At 40.2% G+C, this 24,143-nt stretch overlaps 1 protein-coding gene across 1 annotated transcript in view; it reads right to left on the reverse strand.

Moving 5' to 3' along the window:
- Positions 1-4,767: 4,767 nt before the first annotated feature.
- Positions 4,768-24,143, reverse strand: part of napgb (N-ethylmaleimide-sensitive factor attachment protein, gamma b) — a 41,018-nt gene continuing 21,642 nt past the window's right edge. The window contains exons 6-12 of the mRNA XM_072258904.1: positions 23,845-23,954; positions 22,345-22,411; positions 21,245-21,315; positions 20,455-20,533; positions 12,462-12,541; positions 10,816-10,945; positions 4,768-5,970 (exon numbers count right to left, since the gene is read on the reverse strand). Coding sequence (XP_072115005.1) covers positions 5,824-5,970; positions 10,816-10,945; positions 12,462-12,541; positions 20,455-20,533; positions 21,245-21,315; positions 22,345-22,411; positions 23,845-23,954 — 684 coding nt within the window. The 3' untranslated portion in view covers positions 4,768-5,823. The remainder of the gene's footprint in view (positions 5,971-10,815; positions 10,946-12,461; positions 12,542-20,454; positions 20,534-21,244; positions 21,316-22,344; positions 22,412-23,844; positions 23,955-24,143) is intronic.

Here is a 24,143-nt window from a genome sequence, read left to right on the forward strand (position 1 = left end):
TTCCCTGAACTTGGTATGTCTACCCTTCAAACTAACAAGAACACAATGTGCTGGAATCTTGATATCACCTTTTTAAAAGCCTCCCACTTGCCGGTTTCCCTTTGCCTTTAAATAGTGACCTGGTCAACCCCAGCTAGATTCTGCCTAATTCCCTCAAAGTTGGCCCTGCTTCAGTACATCAATTTAATCTGTGGACCAGATATAACTTTTCCCATAACTACTTTCTTACCTGATCCTCTGTCATGCCTAAAACATTGGTATCCCAGAGAACTGAGCTGGCAGTCCTGCCCTTCTCTCAGCCACAATATTCCAGTCCCTAGAGGCATTCCACACCCTCAGTTTATCCACTTTTCCTGTTAAACTACGTGCATTGAAACCAACTTCCAGTAACCGCTCCCCTACCTTTTTTTCCCTTATCCCTCTGGCCCATCTCCACCTTTCTCTTTCCCTTCTCCTGACCTTACAAACTGCCCATCACCCAGACCTTCCCTTCCTTTATTCCATGGTCTACTGACCTCTCCTACAATCCATCTTCTTCAGACACTTCAAAGTTGCTGGTGTTGCTTGAATTTCCAGCATCTGCAGAATTCCTGTTGTTTGCGTTCTTCAGACATTAACCTCTTTCACATATCACCTCCTAGCTTCTCTTATTATTCCCACATATCACCCACTCCTACCTACCTATCTTCCCACTCTCACCTGGATTTACCTATTACCCACAAGCTCATGCTCCTCCCTGACCCATCATCATTTTATGCTGCTTTCAATCCTCTTTCTTTCCAGTTCTGACAAGCAATCACTTGGATTAACAGTTGTGTAAAGATATTTACTAAACAACGTTTCATGGAACCTTTAGAACTTTTAGCTTGCAGTAGCAGAATAAACTTACTGTTATTAAAAACATTTATTTTTGAAAATCTTTCAGGAAATATAGCTTTCCTATTGTGAGTCTGTAACTCTCTCGCACTTAATCCCCTTTCCCCATTAATACAATTAGTTTAAAATGCCATTATCTATATTGTGAGGTTTTAGATGTCATGGCCTAGAAAGCACACCATTGCTTCTACTTCTGCAAGAGTTTTGAGAAACTTGGCATGGCCCCTTTGACCATCAACAATTCTTATTGATGCTCTGCCTGAGATCAAAAGAAACTACTGAGAGTTGTGGACAGAGCTCAGCATATCATGGAAACTAGCCTCCCCTCCAAGGACTCTCTCTACACTTCTCTCAACCCCAGTAAAGCAGCCAACATTAAAGATCCCACCCACCACAGATATTCTCTGGTACCCCCTCCCACTGGGCAGAAGATACAAAAGCCTAATAGCGTGCTGAAGGACAGCTTCTATCCTACTGTCATAAGACTATTGAATGGTCCCCTTGTACAATAAGATGCACTTTTGATCTCAAGGCTTTGCACCTTAATGTCTACTTGCACTGCACATTTTCTAAAACTGTAACACTATCTGCATTCTATTAATGTTTTCCTTAGTACTGCCTCACTGTAGTGTAGTAATGAATGATCCATTTGGATGGCATGCAATTTTCCCTCTAAGGTTTGCGTGTGCACACATTTGCTACCAGCGTACAAAGAAATTTGAACTGCACACAAAAAGTTGTCACCCTCGACCTCGTTGGCATATTACGTATACTTTACGATTGTACATAATCACATTTTCTTTTCTGATTTCTGATGCGGCTGCTGTTCACAATGTGGAGATTGCAATGATGTTTCTGCAAATTTTAGAACTGGCTCATTACTGAAGAAATTATTGATTCACTATGTCGAATTCCAAAGAAGCAAACGGTATAAAGTGCAAAAGAACTGCTAGTTCATTTAAAGTGGAATGGCTTACTTATCGGCTGTTGTGTGCTGGGGTAGCAGGCTGAGGGTAGCAGACACCAACAGAATCAAAAAAATCATTCGTAAGGCCAGTGATGTTGTGGGGATGGAACTGGACTCTCTGACGGTGGTGTCTAAAAAGGGGATGCTGTCCAAATTGCATGCCATCTTGGACAATGTCTCCCATCCACTACATAATGTACTGGTTGGGCACAAGAGTACATTCAACCAGAGACTCATTCCACCGAGGTGCAACACAGAGCGTCATAGGAAGTCATTCCTGCCTGTGGCCATCAAACTTTACAACTCCTCCCTTGGAGGGTCAGACACCCTGAGCCAATAGGCTGGTCCTGGACTTATTTCCTGGCATAATTTACATATTACTATTTAACTATTTATGGTTTTATTACTATTTAATTATTTATGGTGCAACTGTAATGAAAACCAATTTCCCCCGGGATCAATAAAGTATGACTATGACTATGACTATGAATAGCTTCAGGTTTACTTCCACTTAAAAATTCAGTGCACAAATGTTGTTGTCACTGGACAAAAGAATTGTACAGCACAAGATTTTTGCACACACAGGTCATTACAAATTAGAGGGAACATTGTACATCAGCACATGTGGCAATAATGAACCAATTTACCTGGTGACAGAACAATCAAAGTATGTTCTAAACCCTTGCTAATTTTTTTTTAAATTGGTGTTGTTCAACATGAAAGAGACCAGATTCATCAGCTGATCAAGGATACTAAATAATATGAACTTTCCTTGTCAACATTTGACATCATGACACAATACTTTATAGGGCCAGAAGTCAAGGTCTGAAACATTAACAGTCGACTTATCTCCAGAGATGCAGTCTGACCCACTGAGTTCCTCCAGCATTTTGTATGCTGCACTGGATAAGCTAAGCTTGTTTCCCCAGAGACAGAGTGAGTGGAATGGAGCTGAATGGAACAGAATGGACAGCTCGAGGCCGTTCTCAATCCCACCAAATCGGCTCAGCGCTTGGAGCAATCTACAACATATGTGAAAGACTATGTAGATTACAACACTCTACAACATATATATTGTATATGTTGTAGAGAAATAACAATAAGCCAATTTTCTCCCTATTTTGAAAAGAGTAATGTTTAAATTACTTTTTGAACACATGGTGGTGGGTCATTTGTAGGTTATTTTCATTAGCAGGTCACATCCAAGGACAGTGACAACCTTGCATATAACTAGCCTTCAAAAAACAAAACCACGGGAGATCTTACAGAAGCATATAAAATTCTGAAAGGGATAGATAGAGGCAGGAAAGCCATTTCCACTGACAGATGAGACTAACTAGGGGACATGGCCTTAAGATTTGGGGGAGTAGATTTCAACCATAAGATATAGCAGCAGAATTAGGCCATCTGGCCCATCAAGTCTGCTCTGCCATTCAATCATGGCTGATTTTTTTCCTCATCCTCAACTCCAGTTCCTGGCCTCCTCCCTGTAATCTTTGATGTCCAATCTAGAATATATCAATCTCTACCTTAAATACACCCAATGACCTGACCTCCACAGCTGCATGTAGCAACAAATTCCACAAATTCACCACTCTTTGGCTGAAGAAATTTCTCTCCATGTGTTTTGAAAGGGCGCCCCTCTATCCTGAAGCTGTGCCCTCTTGTCCTAGACTCTCCCACCATGGGAAACATCCTTTCCACATCTACTCTGTCTAAGCCTTTCAACATTTGAAAGGAATCAATGAAATCCCCCCCACCCCCCATCCTTCTGAATTCCAGTGAGTCCCGACCCAAACGTTACTCATATGCTAACTCTTTCATTCCTGGAATTATCCTTGTGAATCTCCTCTGGACCCTCTCCAATGTCAGCACATCTTTTCTAAGATGAGGGGGCCCAAAACTGTTCATAGTACTCAAGGTGAGGCTTCACCAGTGCCTTATAAAACCTTAGCATCACATCGTTGCTCTTGTATTCTAGACCTCTTAAAATGAATGCTGATATGGCACTTACCTTCCTCACCACCGACTCAACCCCCAAGTTAAACTTTAGAGTGTACTGCACACGGGCTCCCAATTCCCTTTGCATCTCAGATTTTTGGATTTTCTCCCCATTTAGAAAATAGTCTGCACATTTATTTCTACCACCAAAGTGCATGACCATGCATTTTCCAACATTGTATTTCATTTGCCACTTTTCTGCCCATTCTCATAATCTGTTTAAGTCCTTCTGCATCCTACCTGGTTCCTCAACACTACCTGCCCTTAGGTGGAAACGAGTGTTGGCCATATCAGCAATGATCTTATTTATTGGCGATGCAGGCTTGACAGGCCAGATGGGCTACTCCTGCTCCTATTTCTTATGTTCTTATGTCTGTTAATATGAAAAACCATAGAAAATGCACAGCAGATCAGACAGTTACTAACATTTCCGGTTTCATCAAGTCCTTGAACCAAACTATTAACTGTTTAACTACTTCACTTGCCACAGTTGCTGCTTGGTCCACTGAGTATTTCTGTTTTTAGTATAATCACTGTCCTAACAAGCGTAGAACAGGTGCTTAATTTATAAATTAAACAAGTGAATGGTCTGTGGAGTCATATTATACCTCATCAAGGTACTCAATTGAATGTAAAAGGGCTTGGATGACGTAAAAACATTAAATCAATCTGTTTCTTCAAGACTTGCTCAAAGTTTCAAGTAAATTTATTATCAAAGTACATATATATTACCATACTGCCCTGAAATTCATTTTCCTGCAGGCATTTACAGGAAAAAATATAATAAAGAACCAATATGCAAAAGACAAACTGAGGACCATGAGTGAGTTGTAATACTGAGGTCAAGCTTAATTTGAGGTCCTTGCATCAAAAATAAATTATAGCAAACTGAAAAAGATTCAGTAAAAACAATAATGAAACACTTTCCATTTAAATACAATACTTTACTTTGAATGAAATTTCAAACCTGTGTACATAACAAAGCAACTTTATGTTTACACCGCAGCATCACTGCCAAGTACAGATAGATAACGAATACCAACAAGCTCTTGGAAATCAAAGTTCTTTTTTCCAAAGTGGCAACAAGGCAAGGATATTATTGTTATGATCCTGTGTTAATATTTATATGATCATGAAGTAACTGAAGGCCACTGCAGATATTGATAGCAGTGTACTTTTAAGATAAAAAGGACTAACATTAAAATGTACTTACAAAATAAACTTTTCAAGTTGCTAATCACCACAAAGGATATATTAACTGACAATTGCTAGAACATGCCCATTGCTTATCAATTGAATTGGAATTTATATACAAACGTTTGTATATATACACACAGAATTACAATGATAACCATAAACACTGAATTCTACTGGAAAACATACAAATCATTTTCAGGCAGATGTTCTCACACTATGGGCATTGACACTGATGCAGAAAACAACATGATATGCAACCTTAAAGATTAGTATCCTTTTGGTAACTGTACAATATTTCAGATCAATGGTGTCGATTGGAAAATTAAATCAAACATTGTAAAAAATGCTGAAATATTCCAAAGTTTTGTGTCATCAATTAATGTCTTACTAAATTGAAGATGAATCTATACAATAAATAATAAATTACCTTTAGGACATTGAGAAAATATTCTTATAAAATAACAAGTTTAATTACACTGATTTAAAACATTTATTTAGAACCAAAAAGAAACTGCATTTTAAGATTACCTTTCAAAATAAAAAGGACACTTAATATCAAATTATATATAATGCAGAGTTAGTCAAATCTAAATACTTCACAACGTATAAATTAATCTAGCAGTTGTGCCATTTTTATGCAAATCAGAATCTCACAGGTTACAGGCTGACAACTAAACAAGCATGGAGTTATGATGTAAAATAAATGCTTCCGAGCTTTGGCCTCCATCACTTCATAGCAATTCAAGTTGATTCAAGTGATATCAAACAAGATTTGTCCACAGTTAGCACAATCCAGAGGAGTAGTCATCATCCTCTTCTTCAAAACCATCAGGTTGCTTTTGTGCAGACTCTCCATTTTTTTGTTGCGCAGGTAACTTCTTTTTTGTTCCTCCTCCAGGAACTCTCAAACTCAGAGAGAGTTTGGCATACTAGGGAAATAGATTAGATTAAATAGTCTCAAGAATAAGATGTTCAAATAACTAACAGAATGATATTTTCCCATGAATTTGCACATTGTTTTCTAATAATTATTCATTCACTGGGAATAGGAACAATGCTGATGTAATTTTAACCATTCTTTCACTAATGATTTCACTGTGCTACCCGCTACACAATGATCTGTAGAATCCATCTGGACCAGGGACAGCAACCCATGAAGCATTCTGGCAGTTTGTGGTAAATGAACACCAGTGCTCTCCTTTGGAATTTTTATGAACCTACATTGTCCCAAAAGTCAATATACTTTTTCTTGTAGATGGACTATGAAACCATGTCCCATTTTTATAATCCCTCCCACTGGATAAAACAAAACTTCAATAAATCTTTTAAATTAATTTTGTGCCTGTGCACTAGCATTTAGAGATGTGTAATCCAGATGAAATTCCACCGCTCCTAAGTATGAAACATCATCATGCAACAGAAAGCAACTTGGACTAAATAATTCCAGTTTCTACATTTCCCCATTGTGAAGGAGAGTGGGGGTAGAATATATCGGTGTGCGATGGTCAGTGCAGGTTCTCAGGCTGCATAACTGACTACAGTACCATGATGATAAACAACAACTACTGAAAATTGTGCTAAATTTACAAAATAGCTCTGATTTTAGATAATTTACCTCCAATTCTGTAGAAAAACCTCATTCCAAATTTTGTAGTGAGAAGGCTGACAAATTTGGCTCAATAGAAAAAGGTTCATTTTATTGCCAAAGTATGCATGTATAATACAACTTTGATATTTGTCTCTAGAATTCTCTGGCTTAAGCAGGATGTGGATATGATACAATGCTTTTAAAGAGATTGGAAGCCATATATAACAGTGGCTTGATGACTTTTTGTTCATGTGGCACAGCTCTCCTGAACTCGCAACAGCGCTATGAACCAAGGTTCCTGCAGAAAATTGTACCTTGACCTATGCTGGAACAAAAAACAATGCTATGTAGTGATATAAAGCCATGCAACTCAGGACCAGAAAGTTTCTGGCCCAAGGTAGGAGACAGCGAATGGACAGTGATAAGCAGGAATACAAAGCACTACCACTGCTCAGTTCTGATAAGGAAGTGAGAATAGCAATCAATAGGAGACAGGTGAACAGCAGATGTAGAGTGGGGGATATCCTGTGTGTGAAGTGGTGAATAGAAACAAAGAGGTGAGAGACAAGGATAGGAAAGGAGGGGGGCTGGGAGAGTGACGTGGGAACGGGGAGAATCAGAAAGTTGGATGCATGGGGAGAGGGACGAAAAGAACAGAAAGGGAATCAGATTTGTGGTTGATCATATTGAGATAAAGAAATTTCTTCATTCATAAACTTTTTGAACTTTCTACTTGAGTACAGCAGATACTGGGCTATTGAGTATATTCATTGAGTATATTCAGGATTGAAATTATTGTAATTAAAGAAAAGCTGAAACTTGCAAAGTTCTGGCCAATACCTTGTCAAATGATGGAGCAGCCTTAAATGGTCTCCTATCAGATCACAATCTGGTTCACCTCATGCCCTTGTAACAAGCCCAAAGTACATCAAAACAGTAAAGAAAGGGTCTCCAGAGGCTATCGAGGCCTTTAAAGGGCTGCTTTGAGGTTACTGACCAGTATGTCCTTTGTGAACCATATAGGGAGGACATTAAACAGACTTATTGATTGCATCACTGGCTATATCAACTTCTGTGTGGACATGGTAATATCATCAAGGACTGGTCGCTGCTTCCCTAACAAAAAGCGATGGGTCACTAGTGATCTGAAGGCTGTTCTCAACCACAAAATGATCAGGAGACAGGAAGGAATTGAAACATGTGCAGAGGTGGCTAAACAGTAATACAACAGAGAGTTGGAGAACAAGCTTAGGCAGAGTAGCACAACGGAGTTGTGCAGAGGCATGAAGAACATCACTGGCTTTAATCAGCCAAGCTGCAGAGCCTCAGAATGCAGCTGTGAATAGGCTAATGAGTTAAACCAATTCTTTAATAGGTCTGACAATTGCCCTCCTGTTCATACCGCCCCCAGCACACCAGTCCAGGTGCCGAGGCACCCATTGCTCCCTCAGGATCAACGCCTCCCCTCCTCCATTTCAACACGTGGATGAACACAGGCTACCATTGTCTCCATCCCTTCCTTCCCCTGCACCTACCATCCATACCTCCACATACCAACTGCTATCATCCTGATCTTCACCTCCCCCAGCCCCCACCTTCCACCAACTGCTCAGTCATCACAGACCCACCTTGTGAACCTCAAAATTCTGAAGGAGTGTGCTAAGCAGCAGTGTTGAGTTTTCCAGCGGATTTTCAATCCGAGTTTCAGCCAGGGAAGGGTCCTGACTGTGCAGAAAACATCATGTGTGGTCCTAGTACCCAAGAAGGGCAGACCAAAAGTCTTGAATGACTGCCACTGGCCCTGACCTCACATATCATGAAGACCCTAGAATGGCTGGTCCTGGCTCACCTCCAACCCCTGGTCAGATCAGCCCTCGATCCCCTGCAGTTTGTCTACCAGGAACAGATTAGAGTCAACGGTGCTGGTATCTACCTGCTGAACAGAGCCTATTCACATTTGGATAAGCAGGGCAGCATTGTGAGGATCATATTTTTTGATTTCACAAGTGCCTTCAATACCATACAGCCCTCATTGCTGGGGGAATAGCTCCATTCAATGCAGGTTGGCTCTTCCATTGTATCCTGGATATTGGACTGGCAGTCTGACTGGCAGACTGTTTGTGCAGCTTCACAGCTGTGTGTCAGACATGGCTATAAGCAGCACTGGGGCCCCACAGGAGACTGTATTGGTCCGTTTCCTGTTTACCCTGTATACCTCGGACACTGAGTCATGTCATCTGCAGAAATTCTCTGATGAGTCAGCAATAGTTGGTGTACTAGACAACGGGGTGACCCATTGGGACACCATTTCAGACAAGGGTACTGCAGTCTGATGTGACCAGAGTGAACATTAAATTTTCCTGAATACTATTGGTATTGCTTTGTTTTGGAAATTGAAGAAGAAAACCTCAGTTTATTAAAGAAGAACGACGTCTAACGAAGGACACTTTTAATAGCATCATTTCTGGTTGAACTGCCACCCCTGTGCTTCACGTTGTCATTCTGGAGACGTGCAGTCCTTTCATCCACCGTCTCTCTATCTCTTCTGCTGTTTGCCTCTGATCCTGGAGACGTGCATTTCTCAGCTCCTTTGTCCCTTCATCTCTCCTCATTTTGGAGACTTGCATGCCTCTTCTTCTCTCATCTTTGTTGTCCTAACTCTTTGATCCTGGAGTCGTACGGCCCTGACTTCATCTGATTCTTGTTCTCTCCCTCTCCTTGCCGCTTCCCGACGACGTTTGGCGTCATCTCTTGACCATAATGTCCCCCTTCTCTTTCCACACGCAATAATTAGGCTGACCATTTTTTTTACCCTAATGCTGGATAGAAGATACGAAGCAGTAACACCAAAACCTCCAGGATGCTGATTATTCTTGTTGTTGTGGTTGGCGCTCTCCTAAATGGACATGATATAGTTACCAATGTCCCTTGACTGCAGTAAAGGGTTTGATGGGTGTTTCGAAGTACGTCATTACAATAAGATTTAATTATCTCTTATTGATGGGTCCCAGTTTGATCTGTCCCAATCCTGCACATGCTGATAGTGAATAGCAGAATGAGACCGCTCGAAATAGAGCTGCCCTGCCCTTTTGCTCCGGTTGGTGTTGCTGCTGTAAGCATCGTGAGTCACTTCTGAGGCTGGCTGTGTGCATGCATCGTGGTGTTGCATCGCGGTTTCTATCATGGCTGACATCGGCTCTCAGGTGAAAGCGGGGCTGTTGATTTTAACGAGTGAGCAATTTTTTATGAATATATAACCCTGAACTTTGCCTGCATTCTGTAAGTTAGCGCATTTTAAGTCGATTTAGCCAAAAATAGTGCCGCTAGTTGGAGGTCACAAACAGGGCATGAGAGTTTTAGTAGTATATAGATAAAGGGAGAATAGTAGGATGAATATGGGGACCCGGTAGAGGACTTTGTCAAATGGTGCATGCTGAATCATCTGCAGCTCAACATCAGTAAGACAAAGGAGATAGTTATGGACTTCAGGAAAACAAAGCCTGCACTGCTCCCTGTTACCACTAATGGTGAGGACATGGATGTGGTGAGATCCTACAAGTACCTGGGGGTGCACCTGGATGACAGACTTGAGTGGAGCACCAACATAGAGGCAGTGTACAAGAAGGGCCAGAGTCATCTCTACTTCCCAAGGAGACTGAGATCCTTTAGAAAATGCAGCCCTCTCCTTCACATGTTCTACCAGTCTGTGGTTGCCAGTACAATCTTCTATGCAGTGGTATGCTTGGGCAATGTCATCAACATGGCTGATGCCAATAGGCACAATTAACTGATTAGAAAGGTTGGCTCTGTTGTAAGAGTCAAACTGAACACGCTGGAGGCTGTGGTACAACAAAGGACCTTACGGAAAATCCTGGCAATTCTACAAGGTTTCTCGTCCTCTGCATGCCACTTTGGCTGAACAGAGGAGCACTATACGAGTTCATTCTTACCCTCAGCCATAAGGGTCTATAATGAGTCAACCTGTGGCCAGGGAAGTGATGACCCCCTCGTGTTGGACTGTTTAAGATAACTTACTTTTACTTATTCTCCTTACTTCTGTTCTAATATTGTATATATGCGAACTTGTAATGCTACTGTGATACTATAATTTCCTTTGGGATCAATGAAGTATTTATCTACTCCTTGGTTTCTCATATTAGTACTCAATAAATGGAATCAAACTTACATCATTATCCATGTACTTGAAGAGTGCTGAATTACAGATAGCAAAAACCTGATCCTGGTCTTGCTGATCAAATCCTTCCAGTAGTTGCTCCAAGGCAATGCAGTCCTCACTACCATTAAATCCAGGTATACTGTTAACAAGAAAGATTAGATCAGAAATCATTTGTTATTTATGCATCAAACTAAACTTGGGGAGGAAGAAATTGTACATCAAGTTTCATCATCTTCTTGGATAGTTTACTGGCTTCAAAATTGAGATAAGGACATAACTTTGTCCATCTGATCCACATTTCCTGCCTGCTAACCACATAGATTGCCAGAGTATTTTAAGTTTGTTTTTTAAACTCCCAATTATGCTTCTAAAAATATACGTCCTTCCTATCCACAAAACAGCATTGGACATTCAGGCTTTCATAATTTTAGAATATACCATTACTATTTTGATTGGGGTGTATGGGGTGTCAGGGAGGTGTAGCACCTCTGATGAGGCAGGCATCTCATGCCCCCTTGGCAATCACTTGCCTACCATTGTCCCCAGCTTGTACCATTGCATTCAGCTCTCACCTGTGGCTCAAAACTGCTGTTTTCTAGCAACTGTGGCCTCACCTTGGTAAGCCCCTTTGACAAAAGGACTAAAACAGGTGAGGGTAACCAATGGGCATTAAACGCTCGGCGAACTTGGGCTTGCCTACCCAGTTTAGCGAAGGCTGCACCCAGCAGACTGCACGGAGGTAACCACTAGTTTAGCTCAACAGTCAGGAAGGCTGACCCAGTGAGGTGCTGTGCTGACTTCATCTTCAGCTGTTGTGACTCTGTCTTGCCACTGTATACAGATGGTCTCAAATGAGTGAGTGAGGCCGACGATGCGCAACTCTTTCTCCTGAACTAAGTCTTTGCGCAGGTCACTCTCGTCACTCATCCTTGCAATCCCAAACTAACCCAAGTCCTGTGGCAAAAGGCTAGCAGGTGTGCGTACACTGGTAGCCATAGCCACATACCTGCACACTGGCAGCTCAGTAGGTTTTTGGACTGCGGGAGGAACCTGGAGCACCCAAAGGAAACTCACGAGGTCACAATGAGAACATATTGATCTAATTGTGTATCTGACTGTACATACAGTGTACAAAACAGTAATGCTTACAATTTTAGTGTTTGGGCTCATTTCCCCCGTTGATCGCTTGTACATTGTGACAGAGACGCAACAGCAAGATTTTTACTCTTCCTTTAGTTAGTCCTGATGAAGGGTCTCGGCCTGAAACGTCGACTGCACCTCTTCCTACAGATGCTGCCTGGCCTGCTGCGTTCACCAGCAACTTTTATGTGTGTTGCTTGAATTTCCAGCATCTGCAGAATTCCTGTTGTTTAAGATTTTTACTCCGTTGGATGCACTAAGAAAATGTGTGTGCGAGCACACACACACCCCTATGCTACTGTGCTGCCCCAAATGAAATTGGTTCTATATTGTTTCACCATTTCACACACAAATCTTATAACCAATTAACAAAGCTATTAATCTGTCAGGTATGACCAAAAGGGGGAGTATACAAACCCAATGAGTTAACACACCTGCATTCTAGCTGTCAGTTTTATTCAGGTAAAAGCATTATAGTCTTATCACCAAATAATAAGGACATTTTTAGTGCTTACCTATAACTTTCTCGAACACATTTGTCTGCAGCTACGTAGTCATTCCTATGTAGATGAACCAACACTTGTGCTATTGTTTTCTAAAGCAAACAAGTAATATGGTGAATATTTCAGAAACATACTCTTGAAAACTGTTGATACAGTCAAATACCAACACATCAAGAGAAAAATCTTTCTACAGATCCATGATTAAGATAATAGTTACGTTACTGACTAGCATTCAGAAGGCTGGATAAATTCACATCATGACACAGCATACTGTATGAGGAATTTAAATGTAGTTAGTTAAATAAGTTCTGGAATAAAAAACTAGCATCTGTATTGGTAACCATGAAAATACAACAGCGTTGCAAAAACACAAATGATTTGTCCATGTCCTTCAGGAAGTATGTTGTACCTATCCAATCCGGTCTGCCACGCTTGTGAATACAAGTTACGAGTATTTAATTCATAGCTGCCTCCAAAATGGCTTAGCAGACTACTCAGATCAAAAAGCTAATTAGGATAATTAGACATCTGTTGAATGAATTATAAAATTTTTAAATAAAATTGTCACATCATCTCTCCAAAATTGTCACATCATGTAACCTTCAACTACGGTGACCCCTGTTTCCATCCAGGGGGTCAGTGTGAACATGGTGGAGGACTACAAATACCTGGGGATAGGAATTGGCAATGAACTGGACTGGTCAAAGAACACTGAGGCTGTCTACAAGAAGGGTCAGAGCCGTCTCTATTTCCTGAGGAGACTCAGGTCCTTTAACATCTGTCAGACGATGCTGAGGATGTTCTACGAGTCTGTGGTGGCCAGTGCTATTATGATTGCTGTTGTGTGCTGGGGCAGCAGGCTGAGGGTAGCAGACACCAACAGAATCAACAAACTCATTTGTAAGGCCAGTGATGTTGTGGGGATGGAACTGGACTTTCTCACGGTGGTGTCTGAAAAGAGGATGCTGTCCAAGTTGCATGCCATTTTGGACAATGTCTCCCATCCACTACATAATGGACTGGTTGGGCACAGGAGTACATTCAGCCAGAGACTCATTCCACCGAGATGCAACACAGAGCGTCATAGGAAGTCATTCCTGCCTGTGGCCATCAAACTTTACAACTCCTCCCTTGGAGGGTCAGACACCCTGAGTCAATAGGCTGGTCCTGGACTTATTTCCTGGTATAATTTACATATTACTATTTAATTATTTATGGTGCAACTGTAATGAAAACCAATTTCCTTTGGGATCAATAAAGTATGACTATGACTATGAATGTAACTTGGTGGTGCAACAAATCAAGAGTAATACTTTGAGGCCAATGTTTAAATGAGAAATTGGTAAGGTGGCTCATTCATTTAGCCATTGCTGAACTCCACCATGCATTGGGCCAAGTTCAATGTTTACAATTTACGAGTACCTAAACTGAAGTCAAAGAGGGGGAAAAAAAACATTACATAGGGCTACTCTGGATGTCTGACTGGCCGCCAACCTTTCTTAAATTACCACCACAAATAAATTCTCATACAGGTGTCCCCCGCCTTTCAAACGTTCGCTTTACGAAACCTCACTGTTACGAAAGACCTACGTTAGTACCCTATTTTCGCTTTCAGGAGGTGTTTTCACTGTTATGAATAAAAATACAGTGCGAAATAAAAAATCAGCGCGAGATAAAAGGCAGCGCACCCCGAGCAGCCGCTCTCCCCCGGATTCAGAACTGCTTTGCTTTAACACGTGCCTGTGAGCAGCCATTTGCAAGATGAGTTCTATGATATCGAAAAAGCCTAAAAGAGGTCGTAAGGGTGTTACACGTACAGTACAACTAGACATAATTAAGTGTTTTGATCGTGGTGAACAAAGTAAGGACAACATAAGTTTGGCTTGTGGAAGCTGACAAACATGGCATCCCATCACCAAGAACTGACAGATGAAGAGCTGATGCAATTGGAAGAAAAAAGGATAACAATCGAAACCGAATGAGTAATGATAAATTACAACTTTAATTTTGAAAGGGTACGTCGGTTTAGGAGATATTTGCAGGATGCTTTCAGTCCTTACAAAGAACTGTGTGATAGAAAAATGAGCGAGGCTCAGCAGTCAAGCAAGCCCTTCCACGTCAGCCACAGCAGACGACGAACCTTGACCTTCGACATCGAGGCGGGCAGTCATAGGAGAAGATGAGCTGTCTGCTCTAATGGAAACAGACAACGAGATGACACCCCAGTGTCCCACCACCCCAACCCCCAGGCCACGGACAGATATCGATTCACGGAGAATGCAACGGTAGCCGGGAGGCACACAGCACATCTTTAAGAAAAAAGCCGAAATAAACATGCTAATTAATTAGGCACCGCTGACACACAATTGTCGGCCCAGATCAGAGACGACGCAATTGGATATCGGCACTGATCTGCGCCGACAATTACGTGTTGGGCGGCACCTAATTAATTAGCTTGTTTGTTTCAGCTTTTTTCTTAAAGATGTGCTGTGTACCTCCAGGCTACCGCTGCATTCCTGCATGCTTCGTGGCAATGTATCACTCGACGGCCTGGAGGGTGGGGGCCACTGCACCACCCAACCTGTGACGGCTCAGTCTAACACACCATCATCAGTGTGCTCGGCAAGCTATCTTCCCGATTCCCATACGTGATACTACACTGTACATACATTATTTCTACTTTATATAGGCTATGTATTTTTATATGTTATTTGGTATGATTTGGCAGCTTCATAGCTTAAAGGTTACTGGGGAGAGTGTTCTTGCCAACAGCGCTTGTGTGAGATTTTCTGCCGATGGCGCTTGTGTGAGATTTTCGCTGCGGAGAACAGTTCAGTAATGATTGTGGAAAAGTATTTCTACTTTATATAGGCTGTGTATTTATCATATCATTCCTGCTTTTACTATATGTTACTGTTATTTTAGGTTCTACGTGTTATTTGGCATGATTTGGTAGGTTATTTTTGGGTCTGCAAACGCTCACAAAATTTTCCCATATAAATAAATGGTAATTGCTTCTTCGCTTTACGACATTTCCGCTTACGAACTATTTCATAGGAACGCTCTACCTTCGGATGGCGGGGGAAACCCGTATTTAGTTGATTTACAGTAGACAAATACAAACCCCATTTCCAGAAAAGTTGGGATATTTTCCAAAATGCAATAAAAACAAAAATCTGTGTTATGTTAATTCATGTGAACCTTTATTTAACTGAGGAAAGTACAAAGAAAGATTTTCAGTAGTTTTACTGACCAACTTAATGGTATTTTGTAAACATACACAAATTTAGAATTTGATGGCTGCAAGACACTCAACAAAAGTTGGGACAGAGTTAAAATAAGATTGAAAAGTGCACAGAATATTCAAGTAACACCAGTTTGGAAGACTCCACATTAAGCAGGCTAATTGGTAGCAGGTGAGGTATCATGACTGAGTATAAAAGTAGCGTCCATCAAAGGCTCAGTCTTTGCAAGCAAGGATGGGTCGTGGCTCACCCCTTTGTGCCAAAGTTCGAGAGAGAATTGTTAGTCAGTTCAAAAGGAACATTTCTCAACGCAAGATTGCAAAGAATTTAGGTCTTTCAACATCTACAGTACATAATATTGTGAAAAGATTCAGAGAATTCAGAGACATCTCAGTGCGTAAAGGGCAAGGTCAGAAACCACTGTTGAATGCGCGTGATCTTCGAGCCCTCAGGCAGCACTGCCTAAGAAACCGTCATGCTTCTGTGACAATTATAGGCACCTGGGCTCGGGAGTACTTCAGAAAACCATTGTCACTCAACACAGTCCATCGCTGCATCCAGAAATGCAACTTGAAACTGTATTACGCAAGGAGGAAGTCATACATCAACTCTATGCAGAAACGCCGGCGAGTTCTCTGGGCCCGAGCTCATCTCAGATGGACCGAAAGACTGTGGAACCATGTACTGTGGTCAGATGAACCCACATTTCAGCTAGTTTTCGGAAGAAACAGGCATCGAGTTCTCCGTACCAAAGATGAAAACGACCATCCAGATTGTTATCAGCGAAAGGTGCAAAAGCCAGTATCTGTGATGGTACAGGGGTGCATCAGTGCCCATGGCATGGGTGAGTTGCATGTATGTGAAGGTACCATTGACTCTGAGGCATATATTACGATTTTAAAGAGACATATGTCGCCATCAAGGCAACGTCTCTTCCCGGGACGTCCATGCTTATTTCAGCAGGACAATGCCAGACCACATTCTGCACGGGATACAACAGCATGGCTTTGTAGACACAGAGTGAGTGTGCTTGACTGGCCAGCTGCCAGTCCAGATCTATCTCCTATTGAAAATGTATGGCACATCATGAAGAGGAGAATCAGACAATGGAGACCACGGACTGTTGAGCAGCTGAAGTCTTATATCAAGCAAGAATGGACAAAATTTCCAATTGCAAATCTACTACAATTAGTATCCTCAGTTCCAAAACCATTAAAAAATGTTATTAAAAGGAAGGGTGATGTAACACAATGGTAAACATGCCTCTGTCCCAACTTTTGTTGAGTGTGTTGCAGCCATCAAATTCTAAATTTGTTTATGTTTACAAAATACTATTAGGTTGGTCAGTAAAACTATTGAAAATCTTTTCTTTGTACTTTTGTCAGTTAAGTAAAGGTTCGCATGAATTAACATATCACAGATTTTTGTTTTTATTGCATTTTGGAAAATATCCCAACTTTTCTGAAAATGGGGTTTGTATATTCATGTTTGACTCATTTGTAAACTACCATCATGAAGACTCACTGCTATATGGAGAATCAGGAAACCATTTGGGCCACCGTGCTCCAACTAACATCCAAAGGTTATCCAAGCAGTTTGTTATCAACAGATCTCAAGGTACAAACCCCAACTTATGTACAGTCTATAACCAAATTTGATGGACCATACTTCCAACCTGCAAACTGTTCAGGTTATGAACAGTTCAGAGGAATGGAATCCTGCCATCATCTGGGGAGGATCTGTTCTGCCCTTCATTACTTTTCTTTCCTTTTTTCTTATTATAAATATTGATTCTCAAACCTATAATAAATTTTGTATCTCTCACTATTTTTGTACAATACGTTATGCCTCTATTCTTTAACAGAAATTCAGTCAAAGAATGCTGTCTCCTCTTTCTTATGTTTGTATGCATCTTTAAAAATGAAGTTAGTAATAATCCTAAATAGGGGTAACCCCAATATATTCGAGGCCTATGTTTGAAGATGCTTGCCTTGCATGCATTGAAGTTTAGAGGACTGAGAACTAATCAGGATTCTGAAGAGGCTTAACAAAAGTAGAAGCCATGAGGTCTGGAAGTAAATAACAGTGCTCCAGGATTAAAGGGTCAGTCAGGTAGGATTGACAGAAGTTTCTTTCATGCAGAAGATAGTAAATTTTAGGAACTCTCTACGATAAGATAACTCTGAATAGTCAGCTGATCATTGTATTCAAGGTAAAAATATATTTTTGGAGGTGGGGGGTGGAAATCAGAGGAATTCAGGTGGAAATTAATCCACAATTGTAGAAGGTTATGCAGTTTGAGAAATCAAATTCTGATAGAACATATTCTACCACAAATTCTGGCATGGAAGTTAGGAACATTTATATACAGAGACCTTGATGGTGGTCCAAGTCTTCAGATCACTGAAAGTGGCAGCATGGGGTAACGAAGACAACATTTGGTATGTTTGCCTTCGTATAGAAGGGCAATGAATATAGCAGTTGGGACTCCAGGATGCAGTTGTGCAAAACATTGGTCAAGGCTGTATTTAAAATATTGTGCACAGTTCTGGGCATCACACTACAGGAAGGATGAGGTGGCAATAGAGATTCACCTGGATGTTGACTGGAAAGGAGAGACGGGATAGGATGGGCTTACAGTTACTGGAATGTAGGCAGTTGAGGTGTAAGCTTATTGAGGTTTTACAATTTTAAAAGCAGAGACATAGATAAGATAGGCAGAGCCTTTGTCCCTCAAGTATCAGGAGACTAGAACTAGTGGGTGTAAGGTGAGAGGGGAGAAATGTAAAAGAGATCTGAGGGATGAGCTTTTCCACACATTGTTCATCTGGAATGAGCTGTTGAAAGAAGTAGTAGAGGCAGTACAATTACAATGTTCAAAAATTGGTACTTGAATAGGAAAGGCATAGCAGGATAGATGCTAATTCAAGTAGAATTATAGATCAAATTTCTAGAACGGGGTAGGCAACCTACGGCCTGCGGGCCAAATCCGGCCCGCGAGCAAATATTGGGATACTATGCTTATACGGCGTGCGAGCGATTTCCCCTTATTCTGAGTGTTTCACGCGACCACACTGATGGATATCCATGGCATCTTGTTGCACTGGCCCCAGGTTCCGTTTTGTTCCAAACCAAACACTGTTATATTTACGAAAGATGGGAAGGCAGACTACCTTATTAATATTTATTAGATACTCTCCGTGCACGAGCAAGTTTTCAGATGGGGTCATTCAAATTTGTAAACAGAAACAGCATCACTGTGTTTTAACAAGAAATCCACGCTAAATATCCAGATATTTACATATGCTACGATAACTCACGTTTAGAAATAAAATTGACGAAAAAAACTCCAATGGCAATGAATGCAAAACGCAGGAAAGTAGACACTGAGTGCCGAAATTTCCAAGACACTTGGACACTCGATTACTTCTTCATTGAGCAAGCTGGGAGACCTGGCCTATTTCTCCAATGTACGCTGGCTTAGCTGAGGGTCAACGCTGGAAAGAGTATTTGCATCGCATGACGAGGTGGCAATAAAAATTGAAAGCAAAAATGAGGATGCTTACATTTTCATAATCTTGATTGGCTTGCAACCTTGGCATTTCTTGTGGACATTACATCTCATTTAAATAACTTGAATTTACAACTTCAAGGAAAAAAATCAACTGATACACGAGATGTCTGGTCATATTGTGGCCTTTAAAAGAAAGCTGCAACGGTGGGAGTACCAGCTTCAAAAAGGAAATTGTGTACATTTTCCCACTATACAAAAAAGTAAAGCACAAGATCCAGGCATTTTTGTGAATATGGTACAAGAATTGCAAAAAGAGTTTTCATCTCGCTTTCCTGATTTTTGCTTGCATGCAAATGAGTTCAAGTTGTTTGCTACTCCATTTGATGTGAAAGTGGACACTGCATCAGAAATTTTTCAAATGGAATTGATTGAGATGCAATGTGACAACATATTGAGATTGAAATTTCATTCTGAAGATGTGTCAGTGCTTGATATCTATAGAAAATATGTTCATGCAAGTGCGAAGTATTCTAACTTAGTGGACCATGCAAAAAAGATGGCATCATTGTTTGGCAGCACTTAGCTGTGTGAGCAATTATTTTCAAAAATGAAGCACACCAAGAACCATTTGAGAACGAGATTGACTGATGTCCAGCGGGATAATGTCTTGCTCTTAGCATCAACAACTCTGAAACCCAATATTGAGAAGCTTTCAAGCAACAAACAGCATCAAGTTTCACATTGATTTATTAACTGTTTGCAATAAAATTTCCTTTTGTATTATACTTAATTTACCACCATTCAATGCATTATGTTCATACATTTTATGTTTAAAGATTCTTTGTGTCCTTTTAATAGATTCAAAAGATGCCTTGATTGAAATAAATTGCAACTAAACTGAGTTCTTTGATTACTAATTGGCATCCTTGGTTAAGTACAAATGATTTTCTAGCATGCGTAACTCATTAATTTGAGGCAAAATATAACTAGATGTATTAAAATGGATAATTCCCATATTTCAAGTTTTTATGGCAATTATCTGGCCCACTGTCCGCTCATTAACACACGATCCAACCCACCGAGGCAAAAAGGTTGCCGACCCGTTCTAGAATATAGAATAATGTCGCTCCAAGCCCTGCCTGTTCATGTGCTTGTCATGATGCCTTTTAAAACATGATTACATAACTTAATAAAAATTTTCAAGAATAGAAGAAAATAACTGAAATATTACAAATTATTTGATTACCTTAAAACATGTTGGGTAATTCTCAATTTCCTTATAGATGTTTTTTTCCTTCTGAAGAGATCCTGCTGCTTCATCAAGCCTTAAACATAAAGACAAACAATTTTAACAATAGCTTTAAAATGTTCAAAAGTGCATAACTACATTAAAATATTTACATGAAAATGACTGTTGTGACATAGAACCCTGAAGATGCCTCGCATGATCATTTGCTGTGCATCGGAAATTACTAGTGAGCACAGGGGCTCCATTTTCCCACATGGATTTTTCTTTTACAGTTAAAGAATATGAATTACTACACCTCACCACTGTTTTTAACACTGCATTAATTTCTCACTTTTGCCCACTCCAAACTTTGAAAAACTTTGCCCTGCATGCTTTGGAGTTCAGTAGAGAACAGAGAAATTATCTTATGTTTCTGAAAGGGTTCGACAAAGTAGATGCCATGAGGCTGATTTAGAACTAGGCAATGGTGTTCCAGGATTAAGGCTCAATTACTTAGGATTGAGGGGATGTTTCTTTTGTGCAGAAGACTGTAAATGTCAGTGTCTGGGCTCTTGCTCATCTCTAACTTTTGTGTTTGAAGGGCAGGAGATGAGCTGACCAGCAAGGAGATAGCAGACATTCCTTTATAGAATTACTCTCCTCAAGTTTACATGATCCAAACCAAAATACATTTTTTTAACAAAACATAACAACAATTGCAGACATTTCATGAATAGAAAATATCCTTCTCTTTACTTGCATTCATTTTGAGTCTTTAGCTAAACTTTGTATTGGAAAAGGCACTTACCTTCGAGCCCTGACAAGTAGCCTTGAAACTTTTCCTAGCAATTCAGCAGACTGACGCAAACGGTCTTCATTCTATAAAATAAAAAGTTATATAGATTACAAAGCCAACATATTTTATTCAACTGCTTGAAAATTCTTTCACTAATTACACTGAGGTATAAAAAAAACTGTCACTGATAAATTCAGGGATTTTTTTCAGGTTAGTGCTGTCCTCAACCTTGCTTTACCAGAGATTCAGTATGGCTTTCTGTGACTGTGACCAGAATACACTAATGCCAGAACTGCTCTGCAGTCTATAACGCAACTGGCTACATCATCTTTCACCATGCCTCTTCTCTGATCTCCAATTTGAGATTACATTTTCTTTGAATTCACCTTCACTTACTTGATCGGAGCCAAACATCCCCAATGGTTTTTCTTCCAAGTACTTTACCTTACAGAATCAGTTTTGGTGTGGCAGAGAGGATCAGTCAATCCATCAAGTCTATATTGGCAATTAATAGGGGCATCTTGTTAGCCCTATACCCCCTGACCTCTACGATTACCTTGGAAATCATTCTCAAAACCAATTCCCTTTTGAAGACTGAATCTGTTCCCATCCTCTTCATAGAGGATGAACATACATATTAGAATAAAAGTGCTTTTCTCCACAGCATTTTACTCACAATTTTAATCAGTTTAAAGAGTAAGATAACTATCTGCAAGTGCAATCAGTTTTTATACACGCCTTCCAAATCTCAACGTTCTCTGCAGACAATACTCAAGTCCTTCTCTACAATTATTTTCACTATTCTATTGAAACTTAACACAACAAAATGTTCTATTAAATCATGGTATAACACTAGTTACTGATTTATGTTAAGGGAAAGACAGCCCTCAATAATCACATTTAGGCCTCTTGATTGTTACTGGATTTCCAGTGACATGCCAGCCTTCTGGAAACCAAAGTGATAAGTACTCTGCACAAACTCCATAATTTGCTATTATCTACCTTTGATTATTCTCCTTGGATTTTAATGATGAAAACAAATATACATCCAAAGTTCTCTTTAAATCAACAATTCAAATAAAAAACAACAACCTTGGTTATCCACAACCTACCTCAAATACGGAGGCAGCCTGCTGGTACAGGTCAACAGCTTTTTCCAAGTTTACATTTTCTATCAGCCTGAAACATAATAGAATTCTTTTTCACTTCATAGAAGACTTTTCACTGTAAAATATACAATACAGCTGCAGGCACTGCTCTTTCATCAACCCAGTTCAGAGAGGAGGAACAATAGGCACAAGGAAAAGATTTAACTAAAAACTGGACACAAACACAGGTTGGGAGCTGACATTAAGATAAGGAAACAAAATAGGAGAAAACATGAAGTGCAGTGTTCATAATCAGGTGGATAAATACATTTGTTTTCCAGTCATGAATGGGTTTCAAATAGAATCAGGATTGGCAGAAGTTATTGTTTTGCAATGTGGGCATCACTGGAAAAACCCTAAATGCCCTTGAAATGCAGTTATTCTGGCCTACAATGCTACTGGGTAGAGAGTTGCAGTTCTTAGAACTAGCAACCTTAAACATGAATGATCCCCATAAACCTATTGACATTGTCCCTCCTGGTGATGGAACCTGTGGGTTTGGGAAGTACTATTACAGTACCTTACGCAAGCAACTGTAGTGCACTCTGCAGGATGTGCCAGTGGCTTAGGGAATGAATGTTTAGAGCTGTGGATGGGGTGTCCCATGATCTAGTTGCTTTGTTCTGGATGGTGCCAAGATTCTTGACAGTCGCTGGATATGCAAGGGAGAATAGGGCCCTGGCATAACATATGTGTAAGGAGTAATGCAACACTGAGTACTGTAGTTCTATACTGAAATCAAGCTATATTGTATCCTGATATTGGTGGAATGAGTCACGATCCCAGTATTCATTACCATCAACTCAAGTGAAGCAGAAGAGCAATCCATTTGCAGAGAATAAAGGTATAGCAATAATATTAAATAGGTATTTAAAATTAAGCTTTTATGAACAATATTTCTAGATGGTCTTTTACATTCTCTATATTTTGAAACTACCCAGAATTTACATTAAGACATTTGTAGAGATACACTTGCAGCAATGCAAATAATTTGTACAATGGAAAGAGTACTGCTTTGTAAAAATAAAAAACATTGCAGACCATAGAGGATAAAATCAATGTAAAATGCAAACTACAGTGAAGCACATTCCTCCTAGTTGGGTTCAATACAAAAGCTGGTTAATTGCCAGTACAAAATTCTGAGCTGTTGAATATACACAAAATGCTGGAGGAGCTCAGTAAGTCAGGCAGCATCAATCACCTTCTGGCTGCATACTTCATTTCCCCTCCCCCACCAACCTATCACCTACTTCCCCCTCCCACATAATCTTATTCTGACTTCTGCCCTCTGCATTTCCAGTCCTGATGAAGCGTTTTAGCCCAAAACATCAACAGTTTATTACCCTCCATAGATGCTGCCTGACTAGCTGAGTTGCTCCTTTGCATAAGTTGTACAAGATTTCCAGCATCTGCAGAATCTCATGTTTATGAATTGTTCAATTGTTATGGCTTTGAATTTCTTACTTTCCAGCACGGTCTAGTGCCATGGCAGCAGTGTCAGGTGTTCCATTCTCTACAAACATCATGCTGGCTTTCTCAATGAGCTGAACTGCTTCAGGCAACTTCTGCATTTCCTATATTAAAACATTCTATTATACACATTTCATTAGGCACATTGCAATTAACAAATAGATGTCAATATCAATCTACACAATACAGTACAATGTGAAATTAATGATGAGACCAAAGTGCAATATCAGGGGCAAACTACTCCCTTTGTACACTTAATAAAACTCCTTTGTAAATAATTACATATTTTGCAG

Source organism: Mobula birostris, chromosome 1, assembly GCF_030028105.1.
Source record: "Mobula birostris isolate sMobBir1 chromosome 1, sMobBir1.hap1, whole genome shotgun sequence".
Classification (NCBI taxonomy): domain Eukaryota; kingdom Metazoa; phylum Chordata; class Chondrichthyes; order Myliobatiformes; family Myliobatidae; genus Mobula; species Mobula birostris.